Source organism: Oreochromis aureus, linkage group 5, assembly GCF_013358895.1.
Source record: "Oreochromis aureus strain Israel breed Guangdong linkage group 5, ZZ_aureus, whole genome shotgun sequence".
NCBI classification, from domain to species: domain Eukaryota; kingdom Metazoa; phylum Chordata; class Actinopteri; order Cichliformes; family Cichlidae; genus Oreochromis; species Oreochromis aureus.
Window position 1 is genome coordinate 27491954 of NC_052946.1, and position 22110 is coordinate 27514063.

Consider the following 22110-nt stretch of genomic DNA (forward strand, 5'->3'; position numbering starts at 1 on the left):
CCAGAATTGACCTGTCAAAGACTCCAATCTGGCCCCACTGGGGAGCTTTGGAAAATGTGAAGAAAGACATATGTTTTTGACTTTAAACTGTATTTTCAGTTTTAAAGTTTTACAGCTTTTTTTTTTTATATATATATATATTTTTTTTACCAATAGACTTTCCATTCATGGCACAACAAAGTAATTTGAACAAATAAATGATGGAAAAGTTCTTTTATTTATATTGTCCACTGGAATATTTTGCATAGCAATTTTAGGGACAAATATTAATATTACAATAAATAAATTAAATTACTCTGGGAATACTATTAACAAGGACTCTTTCAGAGATGGACCCATCTCTGAAAGAGTCCTTGTCAAGAAGAATAACTGAAGGGGATTCTGCTAAAATCGCAGTTATTTGTCTGATATTCAGATATTTTAAGGATTAAACGTGTAACTAAATTTCTTTACAGTGACAGAAAGGGCCGTTTCACTGGTCTGGCTCATGATGTAAAAAGCATTTGGCGTCTCTGTGCTAATGCTATGCATTAAGAATTGGTTACATGTAGAGATGGACCGATCCGATATTACGTATCGGTATCGGTCCGATACTGACCTAAATTACTGGATCGGATATCGGTGAGAAATTAAAAATGTAATCCGATCCATTAAATATAAAAAAAAAAAACCTCACAAAACTTGCCACACCGCGTAACTCGGCTCATAACCGTAGCATGTCGGAACAGTGTGCGTCATGTGATAGAGTGGCTGTGTGTATTTGTACCCTGGCTACCAAACCAGCATTTCATCTCCGAAGAAGTTATCCCAGAGAGAAGTAAAGCAAGTGTGTAAGTTCATCTCTGAATATTTGTAAAGCATTCCTGCGTTAAGCTTAACAACCGATATATGGAGCGACTGCCTCTCTCTCTCCCTCCCTCTCCTGCCGCTACTTCATGAAACTGCTTAATGATCAGCTGATCGCTTTTCTGCCGTGAGTCCGTCTCTCTTCTTTGTTTTTGGCCCACTTTGCACCAGAAAGAGGAAACCAGCGGCTGAACAACAGCAGCACGTTTAAGCTTGATAAGCTGTTGTTAGAATTTATTTAATATTACTTTCTACACCAGGATCCTTTTCTACGTAGCTGACGGCTGGTAACTGTGCAGGGGCGGATCTAGCAAAATTTAGCCAGGGGGGCCGATAGGGCATGAACAGGGAAAAGGGGGTACAAAGACATACTTTTCTTTCTTATTCTCATTTAAAATGTCTAGTTTTTAATAAATAATTATCTGAATCTTACACCCAAAGTTTTAATCTGATGTAAAATATATAGAAGTCCATTACTGTATATAGTAACTGTTAAGTCTAATATACCCTAGTAAGCTATAGTACTTTTTCCTTTGGGAAGGTACCATCTGTGCAGTCTGCAATTCTGTAGAAGAAAGATGTTGAATCTATTTAATTATTCTTGAAAAATAATTTAATTCTGTGCATTTTTTTCACCCTGCATCAAATTAAAGTTGGTTACGTCGATTAAGCATCATGAGGTGGAGGGTGGGGGTGGTTCCCTATTTATTTTTGCTGGGAGTTTGCAACCCTATTAGTTAGGTTGCTTAATATTTCTGCTAAGTACTTTTTAAAATACCAGAATAGGGAGGATGGAGTAGGTTTAAGTTTATTAGATTGATCAGTGTTGCTGAACTATGAAATATTTTGGCTGCAGTGTATTTTTTTTACATACAGGTATAACAGAATAGCTTTAGTGTTGTTGTTTATTTAAACTTGAGGATGAACTTATACAAAATGCAGCAAGATATTAAAAAACAGTTTTATTGATTAAAAAACACTATATCGGATTCATATCGGTATCGGCAGATATCCAAATTTATGATATCGGTATCGGTATCGGACATAAAAAAGTGGTATCGTGCCATCTCTAGTTACATGTAAGTTTTGCTTATCCAACCATTTAGTCTCCTGGATGCCTCATTAAATGAGAATGTTGATACTACTTCCTTATTTGCTTAGTTTTTTATATCACTGTAGCTAGCGGTTCATTTGTGTAATATGAAATCTTGTTTGTTTCATAGGTGTTTTAAAAGAAATGACCAACTGGAATTTTGCATTTGTATGTGAAATATATCTCTGAACTTTGCAATAAAAGGCACAATACATTTCTAATGTGACCTGTGTGCTCCAAATCTCAGTACATTACGGTAATACTGTTTTTGGGCTGCTATAGTCAGTGTAAAGTTAAGTCTACCATGAGTCCAACAGGACTGGAAAGATATGACAATGCCGAGGAATAATGGGTTTTTTTACTGTTTAGAGCCAATGATATTGACTTCTTGTTAATGACAGGCAGTACATGAATGAAGTAATAAACACATTAAATCTCTGTTACTAGTTCTGTAGACATTGTAAAGCAGTTCCTGGCTAGGACATAAAAAACCCACCATTGGACCCAAATCTGACTAGAAATCTATGGGACATTTTCATGAAGTTGGTGCTTGGTATTATGGAATAATGCTCCTTTTAGGGTAAATATTTCTCCATAGTGTAGCTTATAAGATAATGTTAACAATCTAATTCTGTCACTATGTTGCTTTGTGTATTTTAGAAATGCACAATACCTTCCAGTTGCCATCCAGTTAGTGATCGGTATCAAACCAACTGCAATAAATCACCTCAGCTTCAAGTATGCGACACAATAAAGCTTTCAGACACTCCTATGACATTAAAAATTCCCACAGCTGAACAAAACAAGTAGTGTCCATGGAAATGCTTTCTTCCCGCACTCACACAATAGAATCTATTGTGACACCACTGCTGTAAAATGATCAGATTAAGATGATTCATAAACATGTAACCTTATGTGAGCTCAGTCTGAGAGTCTATTACATGTGGGCATGCTGAATACATCTGTGACTCTGAGCATACAAAGGAGCTTTCTCTAATAAACTGCTTTTCTATCATGATATCTGATATCTGATATGGATATGACTAAAAGTAAAACTAAAAACTACAACCGTAGACATTTTTTTTTCCGTTGACTCAACTCTCTTATTTTCTACTCTGCTGAGAACATTATTTTTTGAACCTGATACCTCAGATTAGCATTTACATAAGTATCTATTTTTTAAAAATCCAAACCTTTCAAAAAGACCCAGGTGCCTGTTGCCTCTGAGTGGTCTTTTTGGTGTACTGCATAAACTTTCTTTCCCCAGAACCATCAATCATCTATAGCCTCCACAAGCATTTTTTAACTTCTCCTGTTGCAATCATTTAACGTGCAAATGTTATAACTACTGGAAGAACTTTAATCAGTAAGAGTAATAAGAAGGGAGTTTGTATAATACAGGGACTGTGGTTTTATGACTTCACAAAACTGAGAGCCGATAAGATCCAGACTGCTGAGATTTCAGTGCAGCTGACCTGAGATCGTAAACCTGACAGTTAATGAGACTCACACGATGAGAAATGACAGGTGACTGCACAACGATGTCCTATCTGAACATTTTTCATTTTGAAAATGAAAACACAAATAAATTTAGGGGGAAGATTAAAAGAGAACAATTCTTTTTAATTAAAACTGGATCCCTTGTGATTGTCATTCTTTCATGTAAAACAAAATAGAGACCAAGGGGATGTTAACTTTTTTTGACAAGTGACAGGGGCTAGGCAAGAAACAGTATGAGAACGACTCATTTAAACAATGACTGTCCGAGGAGGAAGAGGAAGTCAGACGAAATCAGTATCTGCCAACAGGAAACACCTGCAGTCCTCATGATTAGCATCCAAAGGAGGAAGCTTTAACCTCCTGAGTTCAGCTAATACCCATCTAGAATATATAGCAATAACATATAGTTATATATATATATATATATATATATATATATATATATATATATATATATATATATATATATATATATATATATATATATATATATATATATATATATATATATATATATATATATATATATATATATATATATATATATATATATATATATATATATATATATATATATATATATATATATATGTATATATATATATATATATATATATATATATATATATATATATATATATATATATATATATATATATATATATATATATATATATATATATATATATGTATATATATATATATATATATATATATATATATATATATATATATATATATATATATGTACGTATATGTATATATATGTACGTATATGTATATATATGTACGTATATGTATATATATGTACGTATATATATATATATGTACGTATATGTATATATATGTACATATATATATATATATATATGTACATATATATATGTATATATATGTATGCGTATATGTATATATATGTACATATATATATATATATATACATATATATATGTATATATATATGCGTATATGTATATATATGTACATATATATATGTATATATATGTACGTATATGTATATATGTACATATATATATATATATATATGTACATATATATATGTATATATATGTACGTATATGTATATATATGTACGTATATATGAGATGTAATGACTGGTAACAGCAACACATTCTTATGACTGGGCCAAAACAAGCATACTTCTTATAACGCTTGAATCAAAATGTGACAGCTTTGTTGTAGTTTCACTTCTAATTTGACTCTTCAGCCCTCTACAGAGCTTTCCCATAACTTCCTGCTCTACCCAAATACAGAGGTGTAATCATTTCTGCTTGGCTGCTGCACACCGTGCTGTTTATCTTTGGAGCTGCTGCTGAAATACAAGCCTTTTAACAGGGATGGCTCTTTCTGTGATTGCACTGATTTTAAGTGCTGGAGCTGCTTGTGGGTATATACAAAGTAAGGCTACGACTGTCACTTGGCTTTTTGTGAGTAGCTCAGCTATGAGAAAGTGGAAGTATCGTGCAGAATTAAAAATGACTTAGTGTAGATGTTTGTTGTTTAAGTTGCAGGTATTGTTGTATAGGTGGTCTTCATGAAACATGTTTTAGCAGCCACAGTTAGTAAAGGATTATAAAAGGTAAAAAACAAACAAACATCAGTCTACTTTAGGTTTAGAGCTGTGCTACAGTAGGTGAAAAGACAAGAGGAAGAAAAAACAAGAACTTGAATTTAAATATGTCTTTCTCAGGAAATGTTTGCTGAACACCAATCACATGGTAAAATGCGAGTAGTTTGGCTGAGCTCAGATTACAACAAGACTCAAAAATGCCAGTGCTAGTTAAATTTGATGTTTTAAAATTGACAAAATGTTAAACTGTTAGATCAAGACGTCGACTCCAATTCTTACACTTGCTTTGTGTTTACAAAAAAATAATCTGTTGTACATTTAAATTACATTTAGCAATGTGACATTCAGCAAGTTTTATTGCATTACATAGCTGGCTGGAAGTAGGGCCTGAGATTCTGGAATTTTTAAAGAGGATTTTAGGGGATTAAAATTCTGTATTGTGTTTGTACCTCTCACAATACAGATGCTACCAACTCACCTAACAACCATAACTAGGCCCCTAACTAAATAAAAATGGAGGCCTTTGTATAAAAAAGGCTGTAATTCCTGAACAGCTAATGCTACTCTTTTTGGAAAGCCCTGAATTAAATCTGAAAGTCTGCACTTCAGTGACATCTTCACTGTGGTGGTGTACAGAGGCAAAATTACAGAAATCATTGGTATGATTTCCTAAGCTTGTTAGAACTTTATCATGAAGACAGAGTTAGGCACAACACCACTATCTGTTCACTTCTGTTACGTATTTAGCTACCTGCAGACACTAAGGTGAAATATGCTAGATAAAATGTGATGACAGATGTTTTTGTGCATTGTGTTCTGCAAAAACAAAAAGAAACAGCAATTTATCATATCAGCACTTATATCCATGTATATCTGTGACAGGCCAGTATTTGCACACAACGTCAGCCAAACAATATGTCTGCCAGGCTCAAGTTGAAAGGTTAGAATAACTGTGATAAAGGGATCGTTGTATATATTCACCTCTAAAAAAATGTGAAAAATGCTGTTTCAGTTTAAAGTTTGAAATAAAAAAATGCCTCAATTTTACCAAATGATAACAGGCTGCTGGTTTCTGTTTATGTCAGCATATTGGAGCGCATGCCGGTAGCCCGAGGGGTTGTACTGTGAAGAAAGTGCAGCACAGCCAAGCTCTGTATGCATTAGTTGCTTGACCAAACCTAAAACTCCAGTTGGAGATAATGCATGCCATGACAGTGTTCCTTAGTATTCTGCTTTCTGCTGCAGGTTCAGTGCATACTCATGAAAAGGGGTGTTTGACACGTCACATGACTCTTTCCCCACACAAATAGATCGTTGTGAGTGCAGCCTACGCTAACCTGCCCCAACACTGTCAGATGTTGATGAGAAAATGGTGATGAACAATATAACAATGTAATGGTAAAATGCAACACTGTTGCAAATAAGAGAGGCAATTAATGCTATAGAAAATTAATAATCAGCTGATTTAGTGCACAGAGTGGTAAAATAAACATTTTAATTCAAGTTAATATATTTATTTTAGTGCTGAGTGCACTCACTGTGCTAAGTGTATTTATAATGTGATGGCTCATTAGAGCTCTGAAACTTTAAAGTGCATACATTTAAAGATTAAAGGTACTGTCCTATAAAGGAGACATGGAAAGGTAGTTTGTCAGCAGATTCAGGTGAAATTAATATGACTGATTGAACAGGTATTCTGTTCTGTGTTCAAGTAGCTACAATTGGAGCCGTGTGAAAGAGACAACAGCAGATTAAACAGACTGGAGGCTGTTAGCCTAAGTGAAGATAAGATGAGCTGCAAACAGGGGAAAACAGTTAACCAGGGTTTGCTAAAAGTGAGTGAGGTCTATCATTCCCAGCTAATCACATATGGACACCTGTGAAGTGCTCAGCAAATATGGTAGTTTAAGCAAAGACACAGTGATTTGGTAAACGCAACGATTTTAGTGCCTAAACCTAAAGAACAAGTGAATACAAAACAACTCTAGAAGAAAAGTGTTGTGTCCTCACTTGACATAGAGCTGACTTAAATTAGCCAGTTGGACAGTAATTCATTAATTAACAACTATGAAATAAAAACTACTCTTTTATTTCACACTAGAATATACTGAGTAGAAGAGCTACAGCCCCTACCAGCCTGTTGGCTGCAGTTAAGGTCAGGAAAATCAGTGTGTAGAATGTTTGAACTGCTTCCATCATGTATTCATTTTGCACCTTCTTCTTTTCAGCACAGTCCCACAACTTCCATTACATCTATGGATGCTATGAATCCGATGATGTGCGGGTGGACGCTGTTGTTGACGGCGACGTGGTTGCATACGCCGATTTCAACAAGGAAGAGGTAGTGTGGGTGTTACCTCACTTGCCACAACCTGCAAAAGACTTCAAGAAAATGGCTTATGGAGTCGCCAAAGCCAGCACTGCACACTGTCACAGCGTTTTGGGTAAAGCAAAAAATGCTGATCCCGGCGCTCCCCTACGGCAAGGTACTGATCTTGGCACACTTCACTGCGAGCATTCGTTTAGCTCAGCCTGATCGAGGGGAAGAAAGAACACTGTTGATCCAACTGAAAGCAGATGTAACCAGAAAGAATTAAGAGAGCACATACCGGGTTTAAAATATCTCTTTTCTGTGACTTACTTACACAGCTGCTTTGAAACTAAGTGCTCCAGGCAGGTGCTAGACTGGTGGAGCCTTAATTACACAGCTAATCAGTGACCTTCTCTCTGGCTTGAAAAATATATTGAGACAGAATCACCTTTGAAAAGTAATTATATACTATTAAATTAGCTTGAAACTTGTGTTACAGTGGCCTTTCTAAACTACTCTAAGGCAGTCTCCTTCCATAAACTGAACTCTGAGATGAGTTCTGCTTCCACCAGCATTTTCTTAGAAATTATAGATAAGATGAACAAATGCAATGTGTGTGGTGTCATTTCATGCGGCAAACTCACAGAGAATAGCTGCCTGACTCTGTAGACTGTTATTTTAGTGTTTGGAGTTTCTCTCAAATGAAAGTGCAGCATAGTTGATGATGATGAAAAACAAAGCTCAAAGAGGGTCAAGTGGCAATGAGAGAATATTCTGGAGGTCAGCACAGGTACAAATCATTTCTTTTCAATCCAGCCCATTATGTCTGTGAATTATAACCATGCACTGCTGGATATCTCATTCTGCTTCTTAGCATAGATTAAATTAAACTGTCAATAGAGCATTTTAGCTTTGTTATTACTCCGCTGACTGCACAACGTAATGTCTACAGAATAATGACACCATTAATGTTTAGATTGTTTCCATATAAGCTTTTGCTGTCTGTCTGCCATTGCGTATGAACTTTCCAGAGAAAAAGCAGTCTGTTCCCATCTTTATTTATTACCTTTTTATATTTAGTACCTTTATTTATTTTACGAGTTAATTACACAATACATTTTTAAGGAATAAATGTCCAAAAAAACTGCCTGATGTAGCAAATATGACACAAGTGAAAACTCGCATATGAAAATTAATATTTGTTTCTCATCAGGAGGCTCAATAAACACTCATAACATAATTTTCTGGCAATTATTTCATGGTTCAGCCTTGAAATTAATAAACATATCAATAAGACCTCCTCACCTCAAAATTCTCATATATTTCTTTCTTTCTTTTTTTCGGTTGATTTGTAAGCAGAATATTCAGTTTTTCTTTCATCATATTTTTAAATCAGAAGTCTAGCTTATATTTTAATTTCTGAGTGCTTTTTGTGCCTAGTTTTAGTTGTTAGTTTTGGTTTAGTTAACTGCTATAACCTTGTGATGAACATGTAACCTGCAGAAAGATGATGACAGAGAAGCAACTCATTTAAAAATGCTACAGCCCCATTAGGAGCCCCTCTGGCTTCTACTGGCACATTTGCAGTTTTTTTATGGTAATAGTCTCGTTAAAATATTAGAATAACCTCCGGCACCAACAATGTTTGGCAAAATATAAATGCAATGCAAAAGAAAACTCAATTTTCTTTTTTTTTTAGATGTTTTAATGTCTCTGTCCATGTCTTACATTTTATATCTGTGAATTTGTTATATATTCTTACATCTATCAAGGTAATAGTTCTTGGGGGGGGATTTTGCTCTAAAAGTATGAAATGTGTGACTCTTTGAGCAGATCCTCCTGACATCTACATCTATACCCGGTATGAGGGGGAGGCCAGTGTGATGAACACTCTCTTTTGTGTGGCCAACCACTTCTACCCACCCACCATCAACTTCACATGGACCAAGAATGGAGTGGAGCTCACAGAGGGCGTGGCAAACTTACGCTATCGTCACAATCGTGATGGGACATTCCACATGATTTCTACGCTTCTGTTCACTCCACAGCCTGGAGACCATTATATCTGCACGGTGGAGCATCAAGCTGCCAAAGTGCCTGTCAGCAAGAGCTGGGGTAGGATTATTACCTTATAATATAAAGTGCCTGAAGTAACTGTTGTTGTGATTTGGCACTTCATAAATAAAATTGAATTAAACTGAACTGAACTGTTTTTATGAATAAGCCAAGGACTCTTGAGATTCTCCCCAGTAGACAATCAGGTGACGATACCAATTTTAGAACCTTCCTGCAATACCAATACTGTGTTAGATTACATTTTTCTTTTTACATGTAAGGTCTGCAACATTATCGCTTTCATACCGTCCTAGATTGGCAACTAAAGTAAAGCTGTTTGAAGCAAAAAGTAGCCTCCTAACGTTCATGTTCTGTGAATCGGGGAACCCTCCATCTACTGTCTGATGACTTATATTTAATTTATGCTTCCTTTTGTCACCCTTTTAAACAGTTGGACATGTCAAAAATCATATCACAATTCACTGGATTTGTATTGTGATATGGTTTTTGTAAACCTGGCTCTTGGTTGGAGGCATGGATCTATGAGAGGGTTCGGTCATGTTAATGCTGGAGCTCAGAAATATCCAGCTTAGAGAGAGGGAGGAGGTACAACAGTTTCAAAAAATAAGGAATCCTGGAGACAATGTTAAAACATACAAAAAAAAACAAAAAACGAAAATGATTTTTTCATTTGACTTTTTCTATTCACACACCAGTGCTGATGCAGAGTTGCAGCACTTACAACTTAGGAGAAAACTATAATGAGTCCAAGCGTGCCTCAAGCAAAAAATATGTTTGGCTTTGGTTGCTGACATGTGCAACATGCCAATATTAGGGGCTTTTGGGCTAGCTAGAGGATATCCAGGAAAAGATTTCCTGTTCTCTGTGCTGGTAACTGTTGACAAATGTAGATACATTTTTAAAGGCTAAAGAAAAACTGAGTAGCTTTCATGTGAAAGCCAGTGTTTTCTTGACTGAAGCATAATCCTTTTTTCACACCTTTACCTGCATACAACCAAACCCTGTTCGAATGCAGTTTAGAAACATTAAAAGCTTTGCTAACAGATTCTTTGCAGTATTGCACAGATATCTGTTTATCATGATAAATGTTTTCTTGACCTATACATCCGCCCCCACAATGCCCCCTTTGCAGACTCTATATTAAAAAAAAAGTCATCTGGCTTCCTATGTTTACCTTAAATAACAGCAGTCATAGAATTATTACAAGAAGGCCTTTTTAGACATAAACAGATGCAGTTTTCAGTCATTTTCAAACTACACAAGTAAAAGATGTTTTTTTTTTTTTATTTTATTTTCAGAGTTGAAGGAAAACAAGATGAGCAGAGTGAGCCCTGAAGCCGTGTTTTTCGGTGTGAGTGTCGTTTTGTGCCTGATGGGATTCGGGACCGGAGTCTTCTTTTTCATCAAGCAGCCAAATTAATGTCTTCAAATTTGAGATTGAGTTTATTAAATTAACTTTAATCATTCAGTCCTTAATCCCCTGATTAATTGGTTTTGTATGTACAAGCAAAACCCATCAAAAAACATAAAAATACAGTATCTTGTGCTTACAGATAACTTCTTTATATCACTGCATTAATAGTGAATGACAGTTTGTTTACTTAATGTGTTTAATGTGTACTTACAATTTGTATTGTTTTTCACTTGATGATGTGGTGTTAATATACTTTTTAATAAAGAGATCATTACTGGGTTGTTATATGATCAACGGTGTATGCCTTTATAACACGCAGACCTACAAAAGAATTTGTGTAGAATAATTCCTCCCTGCTGAGGATTTATAGATAAATAAAGCAAAAATCTTGCACAACTGTGAACTAAAGAGTTGTGACGTCTTTGTTTGTTTGGTTTGAGGCAGGTATGCGCGCTTGTTTAATAGTTTTTGAAGACTAGCACGTTGGTGCCCTCTGCTGCGCTCCTGGCTGAATGGCAGCCGGGTCAGCAGGAATGTCCGGCGGCGCTGTTGTTTCGTTTATTTTTGTCCCCCTATCAACGGACTCCCCTTATGTAGTTCCACAACACGCATGTGACACGATCCACAAACTCTGGCGACATGAGTGCTGATAGTTGTGGTGGAAAAGTAGCTTTACGGAATCTGGTTAACTCCATCAACTGCATCCGAGACCGAGTCAGAGGTAACTGTGCCACATTATCTGTCTGTGTTGTCACAAATGAAACTGCTTAACCATAAAAGCTTATGTCAAGCTAGCTAAACGTGCTAATATATGTGCTAACATTCGTATAAACTTTCTTAATGTTAACTGTTGTAGATTTACGAGTTTAACTGTTTGTTAAACTCGATTCGTGTGTTTAGCAGCAGTTAACGACTTTGACGTCTGTTTGTTAGCAGACAAAGACGGGGATTTAGCTAATTTAACATACAGCGATAAAGACATTTGGCACTTTATTACGTGACCCAGCTACATTTAGCTGCTAATTCCTGTTCGCTTTTATTCAGGTTTTTATTCCCAGGTTTTGTAGAAAATGGAGGTTGGGGCTTTTTGTCTTGCTTTTTCAGTTATTTCATGTTGTCCTCATCTTCACTGACCTAAATGGGACATTAGACCTCAGTGTTACTCGGTATTTTCATGAGTCAGTTTTGTGAACAAAAACAACTGATTGTGCAGGATATAACAATACTTAAAGGTTTGCTTTTACAAAAGAGTGTAAAGCTGGAATACGAAAAAGATAAAGTGGACAATATCAGACATTTTAATACGAAAAAAAATGTTTATCCAGACAAACATACAGAGAGGAACTAAAGCGCCACTCAGCCCTAAGTGGCCCTTCAGTTACTGCCAAAAATCCAAAACAACTACTGTGTTGTCGTCATCAAAATATTCAGACATTTCATTATGTCCAAAACAGTGGCTAGCTAATTGTAGTTGATGGGAGGTTTTGGTCTTCCCTCTGAAGAAAACCTAGTATATAAAAGCCCAAATATGTTTTTGTTTTTTTGTCCAGAAATGACACAGAAATGCACTGAGTTCTGTTAACACTTGAGAAGATGAGTCTGATCAAAACTGACACCTTTAATCCAAGAAACCCTTAAATGTTAAAGATTGTAAGAAAGAAATAATTTTTTTGTGCCATGGAGCTGTCTTTAAATCCTATTTTCTGACCGCTTATCCATTTTACAGTGATTTTAAACAGCAAATAGAAGCTAATTCTCCTATTTCAGAAGTTGAAATTAGATTATTTAAAGATTAAATTATTGTAATAATTGTTTGTACTCAAAATAATTCTCTGCACTTTGATAACAGTGAAATTGCAAGGAGTAAGGGTAGTGAAGGTTAGAGGAGTTTAAATGCCTGGGGGTCAACCATCCAAAGCAACAGACAGTGCACAAGAAGAGATTGCAAGCAGGCTGGAGACGAGGTGTCAGGGGTGATTTTTTTTTTTTTTGACAGAGGGATAGCAGCAAGAGTGAAAGGGGAGGTTTACAAGATCGTAGTTTGATCTGCTATGATGTATGGATTGGAGACAGTGGGACTAAAGTGGGAAAAAACAGGAGGTGGAGCTGGAGGTGGCAGAGTTTAAGAATTTCTTTGGAGTTATCAGCATGGACAAGATTAGAAATGAGTACATCAGATGGACAGGTCAGACTGAGCAGTTTGGAAACAAAGTTAGAGAGGCAAGGCAGAGATGCTTTGAACATGTGCAGAGGAGGGATATGGAATATCCTAGGCAAAGGGTGTTGTATATGGACCTGCCAGGCAGGAGAAAAGGATGAAGACCACGGAGAAGATTCATGGATGTAGTGAAGGAAGACATGCCAAGGTCTGGTATGACAGAAGAGCACGCAGGGATAGGATGAGATGGAGACAGATGATCCACTGAGCAGCCAAAAAAAGACGAATCCTCTGCAGTTTAGCTTAAGAACTAGAACCAAGAATTTAGAACTTTTTTTCTTCGCAGATGGAGAATCAAACGAGTCCGATGGAGCATTCAACCTCTCCAACTTCTGGGACACTTTGAGTTGAGTATCATGATCTCTTGCTGCTGTTTCAGCTCCTAGACTTTTGCATCGAACGTCCTTTGACAACTGGCTGATGTTCCTGTCTCGTTACAGTGAATGTTTTGTAAGAAATGTATTTGCATTGTTTTTATAATGTTTTTGCAATGACTTATTTGATATTAAAAAAAAAAGAAAGAAAAAAAGCATTAGGAGAATTCCTTCCTTCATCGTCTTGTTGTTACATGATGCAACTGTCCTCGTGTCAGCAGATCAGGCAGTGAAGGCAGTGTCCCAGGAAGCCACTAAACTTAGCCTGGCCTTCTCCAAACCTCCTCTGCCATCACAGCAGGTCAGATTATTTCTGTAATCATGAAGGTTTCTCACTGAGCTGATAAACAGATTGTTTTGAAGTCTGGTATAGTGTAAAAATAAGAAATAATGATGATGATGATGTGAGCTGAGCTCTTACTTAGAGCCATAAATTATTGTCATGTTTCTCAGGATCTTGAATTTCCACATAAACCTTCTAAAGACCAGCACATCATTTGTTTTCTGTCTGTTTTTCCTCCACAATCTCCAGGATGGAGAGAAGCTGGCAGATTCCATCATGAAGAGCATCCTCACACTGTCTACAGTGTATTACTGGCTACCTAAGAGCCAAGGTAAAACCCTGTGAACAGCAGAACAGTAATGTTGTATTCAGATGAGCGAGGTGAATACGTTGCACTGCATTCAGGTTTTTGGACCATTTCACAATGCCAGAATATCACAATACACTAATCAGTCTAATCCAGACTCCAAAAGCCAGAGCAAGTGCCCGTCTGTGGGCTTATCCGTTTACTTCAGTCCGATGCGCTTCTGTGTTTACTACGGTAGTACTAACAAAAGTCTTCACTCACCCCCGAGTTATTTTGGAAAATTGGAACAACTTATTGAAATGTGCAATTATAGACGGCAATGCAGTTAATGAGGCATAAACAGTTTGCATAATTCTAACAAGCATCAAAGTCAATATTTGGTATGACCCCTTTTATTCTTTAGCACAGCCTAAACTCTCTTAGGCAAACTTGTCTTCCATTTGTCTAGTTTCCTCAGACTTTTTAAGGACACACTGTGCATCTCTGCTCCACTCACAGTGAGACAAAGTGAGAAGAGGGAAAAAAGAAAGTATCTCCAATGTAGCAACAGCAGTATTCACACTTTAGCTCAGTGTTAAAGTCTCACAAATAATTAAATAGCATAAATGTATATTTTTGTTATTTTACTGCTAAAGTCATGCAGTATAAATGAAGCAAACTGTATTCTTGGATGTATTTATTTGTCACATTATATTTCACAAATTTAGGAAAGAATTGTTTAGGTTTAACCTGATATTGCCTTAAGTATAGAGAATGATTTCCAGTCTTTTCCTCACATTCACGTGTACAGCTTCATAATTTAACACTGGTATCAGTAGATATCTGAAGCTGAGGTGTCTGAATCGGACTGGAGAACATCAGATTGATGCGTCCTCACCCACTTATTCACCGCTTTTAGCCACTGCAACCTCCAAAGTACAACCAGAGACTGGAATTAAGTAATAGTAGCATAATTTTTGAACTTATAGCTCATTCTGTGTAATCACATGGCACAAATACTTCACATTTGGTTTGAACAGAACAAGTGTGATATAACTTTCTTGATGCTGATGCTGTCAACATTTATTGTGTTGTGAGTTGATTTGAAATAAATGTAGATCTGCACCTTTATTGTGACTTCAGTGTCGGAGTGTTTTGACCTTTTGTTCTCTCGGTGTCTCAGGGCTGGCTCTGCGCCGACTGGTCAGAGATGCTACTGTCGACGTTCTAGAGGGAGTTGCACAACTGGTAGAGGTCATAATGAGCTCACCTCTAGAAAGGTATGCACACCAAACCCAGCGTTTTACATGATGTCGGACCTGGGAAATTGGGAAATTTTCATTTTGTCTTTCAATGATTACAAGGTAAACAACAAGATAAAGAAAATAGCATAAGGTAGCATAAGGCTTGCATCGATGCTGACATTTTGTTGTTTGTTGGTGTTATTTGCTTGCAATGGTTTACATTCCTCCATAATAGAAATCTGTCAGAATATAAAAATCAAACCAGGCAAAATAAGCAAATTCTGCATATTACAGTTGCTTATGTAAGGACATAAGTTTTAAGGTGAATTAATCGATCTGTTTTCACAGTGAGATTTAACCGGATCTCTCCTGGCTGATGACTACATGGTTCAGATTTAGTAATGGTACTGAGTTTGTACGACCATATTTTTCAGAAATCTGTCATGTTTCTGTCATTTCTGAACATTTAATGGCTAAAAAATATAATTTTTAGAATCAACAGGTAGCACCAAAATAGGACTTGGGGAAATCCCATGATTAAATAAATGAGTGCTGTCAGCATTAATGCGTTAACCCGAACTGATCCACGTTAATGCGCTCGTGTAAGGGGTTACTCGGTGTTAGCGCAGCTTAAACACGTTAACGCCGTTATCACGATTACCGCAATTAACATTTTTAATGCACTCGACCCATCTGGAGCGCAGAATGGACAAACTGCCTAAAATGCTTTGACAGAGACATTTCAGGGATTTTGAGTCAGTCTGCGCTCCGGGTGGATTAATTGTTAATCACGTTAATTGTGATGACAGCGTTAACACGTTTAAGCCGCGTTAGATTAGCCCATTTTAACGCGTTAACGCTGACAGCACTACTTTATAAACCAAAGGTAGATTATATATTTACTCTTTGTTGCAGAAGCACCACCAGGAGTCAACATTTATAAAAGCTTCAGATTTAGGAGATTATATTTCTATTTTAAGCAAAACAAAAACAGTAAGTTGTAAGGTATTTTCTTTATATTCCCCTTTCTGTTTTATTTTCTTCTTAATTTATCATCTTCTTCCTCGTTCTCTTCCCAACACTTTCTTCCAGTCTCAGCCAGGAACAGCTGATGTCAACAGGAGGAGTGTGGTCTGCCTGCGACCAGTTCCCTCAGTTGTCAAAAGGTCCGTTGACAAAGACAAAACAAAACAAACCAGTAAAATGATGTTTAACTCCAGCCTCTCAGGGAGTTCTTTTATGATACTTTGAAACAGTGGGCTTTAAGGGAAAAGAAACAATAAAACACTATGAATTTGGAAAAATTATGCATGAAGTATCAAAGTAAAAATAAGTATTCTGCAGAAAAGTGTTCCACGTCACTGTTAAATTGATTAATATTATTGCTGCTTATGTTTAGGGTTGAGCTTATTTACAATATTTCATATTTAAGTTTAATGTTCAGCTTCATATTTTATTAAGCATGTTGTGGCTGTCTTGTGAGGACCACATATTGCAGAAAAAACAAAAACTTTTGTTCATGAGCTCTGAAACACAACCCTACAAGTTGATGTTTTTTTTAAGTATACTGTAGCTGAGCCAACCTGGTCGTTTTGCTTGTTTTTTTAGACTAGATATAGTCAGAGCTGCCTGCCCTTCTCCAGTCATTATTAATTGAGACGGATAAACCAATAAAATGGAGACAGCTGCAGTTTCCTATAATTATGAAACAAGTGGAGCTTTAAGCAATGATAGCCAGCTGTGGCTTCATGACAGCACTGTGACATAAAAGGACAGAGATTTTATTTACTTTTGTGTGTTTTATGTGCTTGGCCTGACAGAACGCCACTGCTTTAAAGTTACATGTTAATATTAGAAGCAGGAGATATCTTTACTTTGATAATGCTTTATATGCCTTTACACTGATTATGACAGCAATAGCAGTATTACTATTAAGCCTGCAGGTGGGGATGTTTTTCTCCCAGTCTAACCACTCATCTGTGTATCAGTGCCATAAGCTATTTCATCAAAACCAAAATGTCTACATTTAATAAGGAATAGGTGTGAATTGGATCCATTTATATTCATTTTTGGATTGATAGAAATGATGCTAGAAACACGAAAACAGAGAAAGTACATTTATCCACAAATTTTCGACATCACAGTAAAGTGACCAAAAACTCTGCGGTCAGACACACAAAATAAGAAAGCGTTAAATATTGATATAGGAGGATTCTAGTCTTTAACTGGTAACTGGTAATGCTCAAAGTTTTACAAGGTTTTAATAATGGGTATATTGATCTTCTCTAGATAATAAGGCAGCAGTGGTCGTGGTTCTGTCGTGTGAGATTCGAGTTGTGAAAGATGCCATAGAGGAAATTGAACAGGTATACACACACACACTGTGAATTTCATATTTGCTCCGGTGTTTATAACTAGGCCTTTATTTCAAAAGGAGCGTTATTATTACTATCAGTAGTACTATTATTATTATTATTATTATTATTCATTCAGTTTTAGAAGTTTTCTTTGTGTATTTTTCTATAATAATAAAGCCAGCAGTGCCAGAAAGTGCACTTGAAGCTGGCTGATGAAAGTCAGTCACCATAGATTCCAACTTTACAGCAAAATTGAACATGTTTATATTCTGGTATGGTTTTGGTCTAGTTTCACCCTTCATAACAACTGTAATGGCAAAAATGTGTTGCCTATCAAATCCCATCAGGCATTAGCTGAGGGTGAAGACCCATTCAACGACGTACTCGATGATGACCAGGACGGAGATGAACCCCGAGGCAACCAGGACACGTACTGGTCAGAGAACGATCGGCAGGTGATTGGTGCGTGCCAGGGACTGATAAAAGCAGCAGCAGCTTGTCTGAGGAAACTTACATCAGCTGTCAAATCCAACGGTGACTTCAGCACTCCTCAGAACGTGTCACAGCTTGATGACTTGGCTGATATCAGCAAGGAAATCAGCCCTGGGTAGGCGCATGCATAGAAACACACACACACACACACACACACACACACACACACACACACACAGGGGTCAAGACTTCACACTAGTAGAAACAAAAAGAACTAAACACCACAAAATTTTGTAACAGTTAGACCCTGGATGCTTATACTTCTTTATCTAATGCAGACATTCTTATGTGTTCTAATATAAATAATTATGGTTTCCATAGTTTTTATTCAAATGAAAATGTGTGTTTGGGGTCATAATTAAGGTTAAAATGCAAGTTCTGTTGCAAGTTTTAATAATGTCGCAGACATGCAGACTCACCTGTGTCGTTGGCTGTCTTTTCTCCTTAGCGTTGATGATCTGGCCCTTTGTCTCTACCCCCCCATGGATTATAATGGCGTCGAAACCAATGTAAGACACACACTTTCACCCGATGGGATTAAGAACGTTTTGGTTACAGCTCTGATCAAAAGTTCACAAAGTCAGCCACCTGAAAAAGCTGACAGTGATCTGACTGTTTCATTTTGTAAATGTGGACCTTTTATAAAATCTCCAAATATTTGGTTGGAGTCAGCTTACTTCGGGTTGTGACTTGATTGCTCAGAGTGTCATGCTGTTTCCAGGCCTGTGGTGTTGATCTGCTTGTGTAATTTATGTGAACTGTGCTGGTATGTCAAGTGACAAAAGTGCAGGGGAGTGGAGTCAGATGTGCACAGAAAAGCTTTTAACTTCAGTTGATCGTTGTTTCACTGCCTTGCTTTTTCACGAGACAGCATATAGATAATGTCAAGAATCGCAGGGAGCCAAACAACTGAAAATATCTCCCCACCTGCTCTGATAAGTACTGCTGTAGATGGGTAGGAGAAACTACCATTTGTCCACTGTTGCCGCTTACACAGTTTCCTAAAAAATTGCTAGCTTGCCCCCTCCTGATGACCTCATGCATTTTGTGAAAGAAAGTTTGACATATAAGGGAGCAGCATTTCATCTGTTATGTCTGTCAATCATGAAAAGGGATCATTTTATGACTCTACAGTTGCACAGTCTAACACTGATGCTCAGAGCAAACAAAGAAATGTTATATTAACAGGGAATGAGCATTTCTTTGTGGTCAGGAAGGAATATTCTTGACTTATAATTTCCTAAAAAGTACATTTGTGCTTCTGAATTTTCTCAGTTCCCACTCTTTTTCCAAAGTATTGAACACAGCTCAGACTGTATTTTTACTAAATAGCAAATTAAATGTATTGGAACTACACTTTTAAATGGGCCTGTTATAATCTTTATTTATCATATTATGGGCTGTGGTGTAGCCTCTCAGATCATCCTCTGTTTAAAAACAAATCGTTTTATTTTATGACTCCTTTTATTGCAACTTTCTTCTGATTGGCCACATTTTGCAAACAAAAGGTTTGGACAGTCGATGAGTGCGACTTCTGTGATTAGAGTCAGAGCTGTATGCCTGAGATGACAATATTAAGGATGTCCAATCTCTGATGTATTGATCCATAAAAACATGTTATGAAACAGAGTGTTTAGAGGGGACTCAAGTCTGAATTTATACAGTGGGGGAATTATTCATTTGATCCTCTACTGAATTTCTAAGTTTGCTTACTTACAAACAAATGAACAGTCTTTCATTTTTAGGGTAGTTTCATTTTAATAAAGAGAGACAGAATGACGAGAATGAGAAATATAGAAGAAAAAACACATTACATAAAAGTTATAAGGTAATCTTGCTTCATGGGGTGAGGATGATCTTGAAAAATATGATGGATCAGTCCAAAACTATATGAAAGGAGCTTGTTGATGATCCAAAGACAGCAGAGAGTCTCTATGTTCTTTTGTAAGTTAGCAAACTTAAAAATTCAGCAGGAGATAAAATAATTTCTTTCTCTCTTCATGTAATATAAACGTAGAACCTGAATAAAGATGTTGTTTTTCTCAACAGGTGTGTAAATTAGCAGCACTTCTAAAGAAAATTCTGGAAATCATCAGGTAAGAGTCACTACAGTCAAAACAAAATGGTCTTAGACATTTTAGGTTAAGTGACACTGCAACAAAACATGACAATAAAACTGGAAAGCAGATTGTGCCTGGTCTAATTTGTCAACCAGTTTCCCTCGGGGAAAGTAGTTGGGTGTGTTAGAGAATGTTGAGAAACAGGTGAGTGGAGTTTCTGAGAATCTGATCTGATCTGATCATGTTGTGTTACATCTTTTCAGGTTGCATGAACACTGAACATGACTTGTTCACATCAGTGTTGGACAATGTGGTTTCTTTCTATGAGTGATATGAGAGAGAAATGCTCTTTTATTGACTCTGTTTATCATTGTTCAGGTCCAGTCACGTGTGTGGGGAGTCGGAGCTGACCTGGGTTCAGTTCTTAGATGGAGCCATCGATCACAACCTGCAGAAAGCCAAAGACCTCATTCAGCAGGAAAGCTAGTGTATCTGTGCAGTTAGGCGTGTTTCTGTTGGGGGGTTTTTTGTATAAAAATACTATGGATTTTGAAACAAGTATAAATGTGTGCACAAAGAAAAAAAATTAAGAGGTGGAACTTGTTACAAAGACTGTTTTTTGTGAGAACACAATGTAAGCTGCATAAAGTAACATGTCATAGATCTCACTTACTCAGTACAAATAAAGAGCATTTTCATTTCTCTTAAAATGAACGAACAGCTTCATCAACAGATTATGTAAGCAAAAATAAAACAAAATCACTCTGGTCATTCATTTTGACTCCTCTACCTAGAAGAATGGGGAATGAAATATAACTTTCATTTTGATGGTCACAGAGACAAAACAGTCTGAAGAATTACCAATCAAGTTCAAGTTAAAATGCTGTTAAAATGTTTGGTGACTTTGCCCAAAAATAAGGTTATGCATGTGCCAAGTTACTTGTTTTGATGAGATCTTAGGGATACAGTTAGCTAAGAAAAAACATGAATGCACTTATCTACAAGTGCATAAGGTCTGAAAGCAGAGCACACAAACACTGGGAAACAAAAGGTTGCTTTTCTCACTGTAGAAAGATGTATCTTCAAAACTTAGTGCCAAAAGTAGATGTTAGTCCCCTTAAGGGGAAAATGCCACCAACTGGTGTGTGAAGTCCCGTTTTTGAAGCCTTGTGCTATCATCATCTAGCAATTTTCCCTCTTATTTCCAGAAATATAGGTATGGTTCACAGCCCAGATCCTTACTCAACGACAAGTGGAATGTTCTGATATTAAACTTTTAAAAGATACAGTTTAACTGATTTTTTTTATTTTTAGTTGACAGTACTGGAATAACTAAATAATCCATATATCTCCTTAAAGCCTAAAATATGAAATAATTGCCAGAAAATTACACTTTTTGTGAAAATGCAGACATTTTTTAAGTTAATTTTAATCTCTATACATGACAAAAATCACACCGATGATGTAGAAGTCTCAAAAACTCACAGAAAATCTGTGTGTTTGAAATATGATACACTAGGGTTTAAGAGGACATATATATTGGGGTTTTTTGTAGCGTCTCTATTCACCCTCAGCCTTCAGAGCACTCTGAACCCAGCAGTTTTTGGATCTCAGGGATTATTTGTACAGTGCATCTGATAGTCACAATGCTTTACTTGTTCCTATATTTCATCATGTTACAGCCTCATTTCAAAATGAGTTAAATTCACGATACTCTATAATTACAAAGTCATAAAAAGTTTGCTTGAAATTCTTGCAAATATAATTTAAATAAATAAATAGTATAACATGAGTTTTCACAGCCTTTGCCATGACACAGTTGGCAGCATTGAGCTCAGGTGCGCCCTGTTTCCACTGATCATCTGTCTGACGTCTCTTCAGCTTCAGTAGAGTCGACCTGTGGGAAATTCAGTTGTCTGGACAGGATTTGGAACTTGTCTATAAAAGATCCCATAGCTGACACTG

General features: G+C 36.5%; 2 protein-coding genes across 2 annotated transcripts in view; both read left to right on the plus strand.

Annotated features, from left to right (window-relative positions):
- LOC116331092 (H-2 class II histocompatibility antigen, A-U alpha chain-like) overlaps window positions 1-11116 on the plus strand; it is a 38221-nt gene extending 27105 nt beyond the window's left edge. Inside the window, exons 3-5 of the mRNA XM_039612665.1 lie at window positions 7259-7516; window positions 9175-9456; window positions 10716-11116. Of these exons, the coding sequence (XP_039468599.1) occupies window positions 7259-7516; window positions 9175-9456; window positions 10716-10837 (662 nt within the window). The 3' untranslated portion in view covers window positions 10838-11116. The remainder of the gene's footprint in view (window positions 1-7258; window positions 7517-9174; window positions 9457-10715) is intronic.
- Window positions 11117-11395: 279 nt separating this feature from the next.
- Window positions 11396-20920, plus strand: ccndbp1 (cyclin D-type binding-protein 1). The gene is made up of 11 exons (XM_031753889.2): window positions 11396-11552; window positions 13336-13395; window positions 13645-13724; window positions 13956-14037; window positions 15176-15272; window positions 16329-16402; window positions 17526-17602; window positions 17941-18200; window positions 18534-18594; window positions 20135-20181; window positions 20524-20920. Exons 1-11 carry the CDS (start codon window positions 11471-11473, stop codon window positions 20630-20632), a joined length of 1029 nt encoding a protein of 342 aa, XP_031609749.1. The 5' UTR covers window positions 11396-11470; the 3' UTR covers window positions 20633-20920.
- Window positions 20921-22110: the final 1190 nt, after the last annotated feature.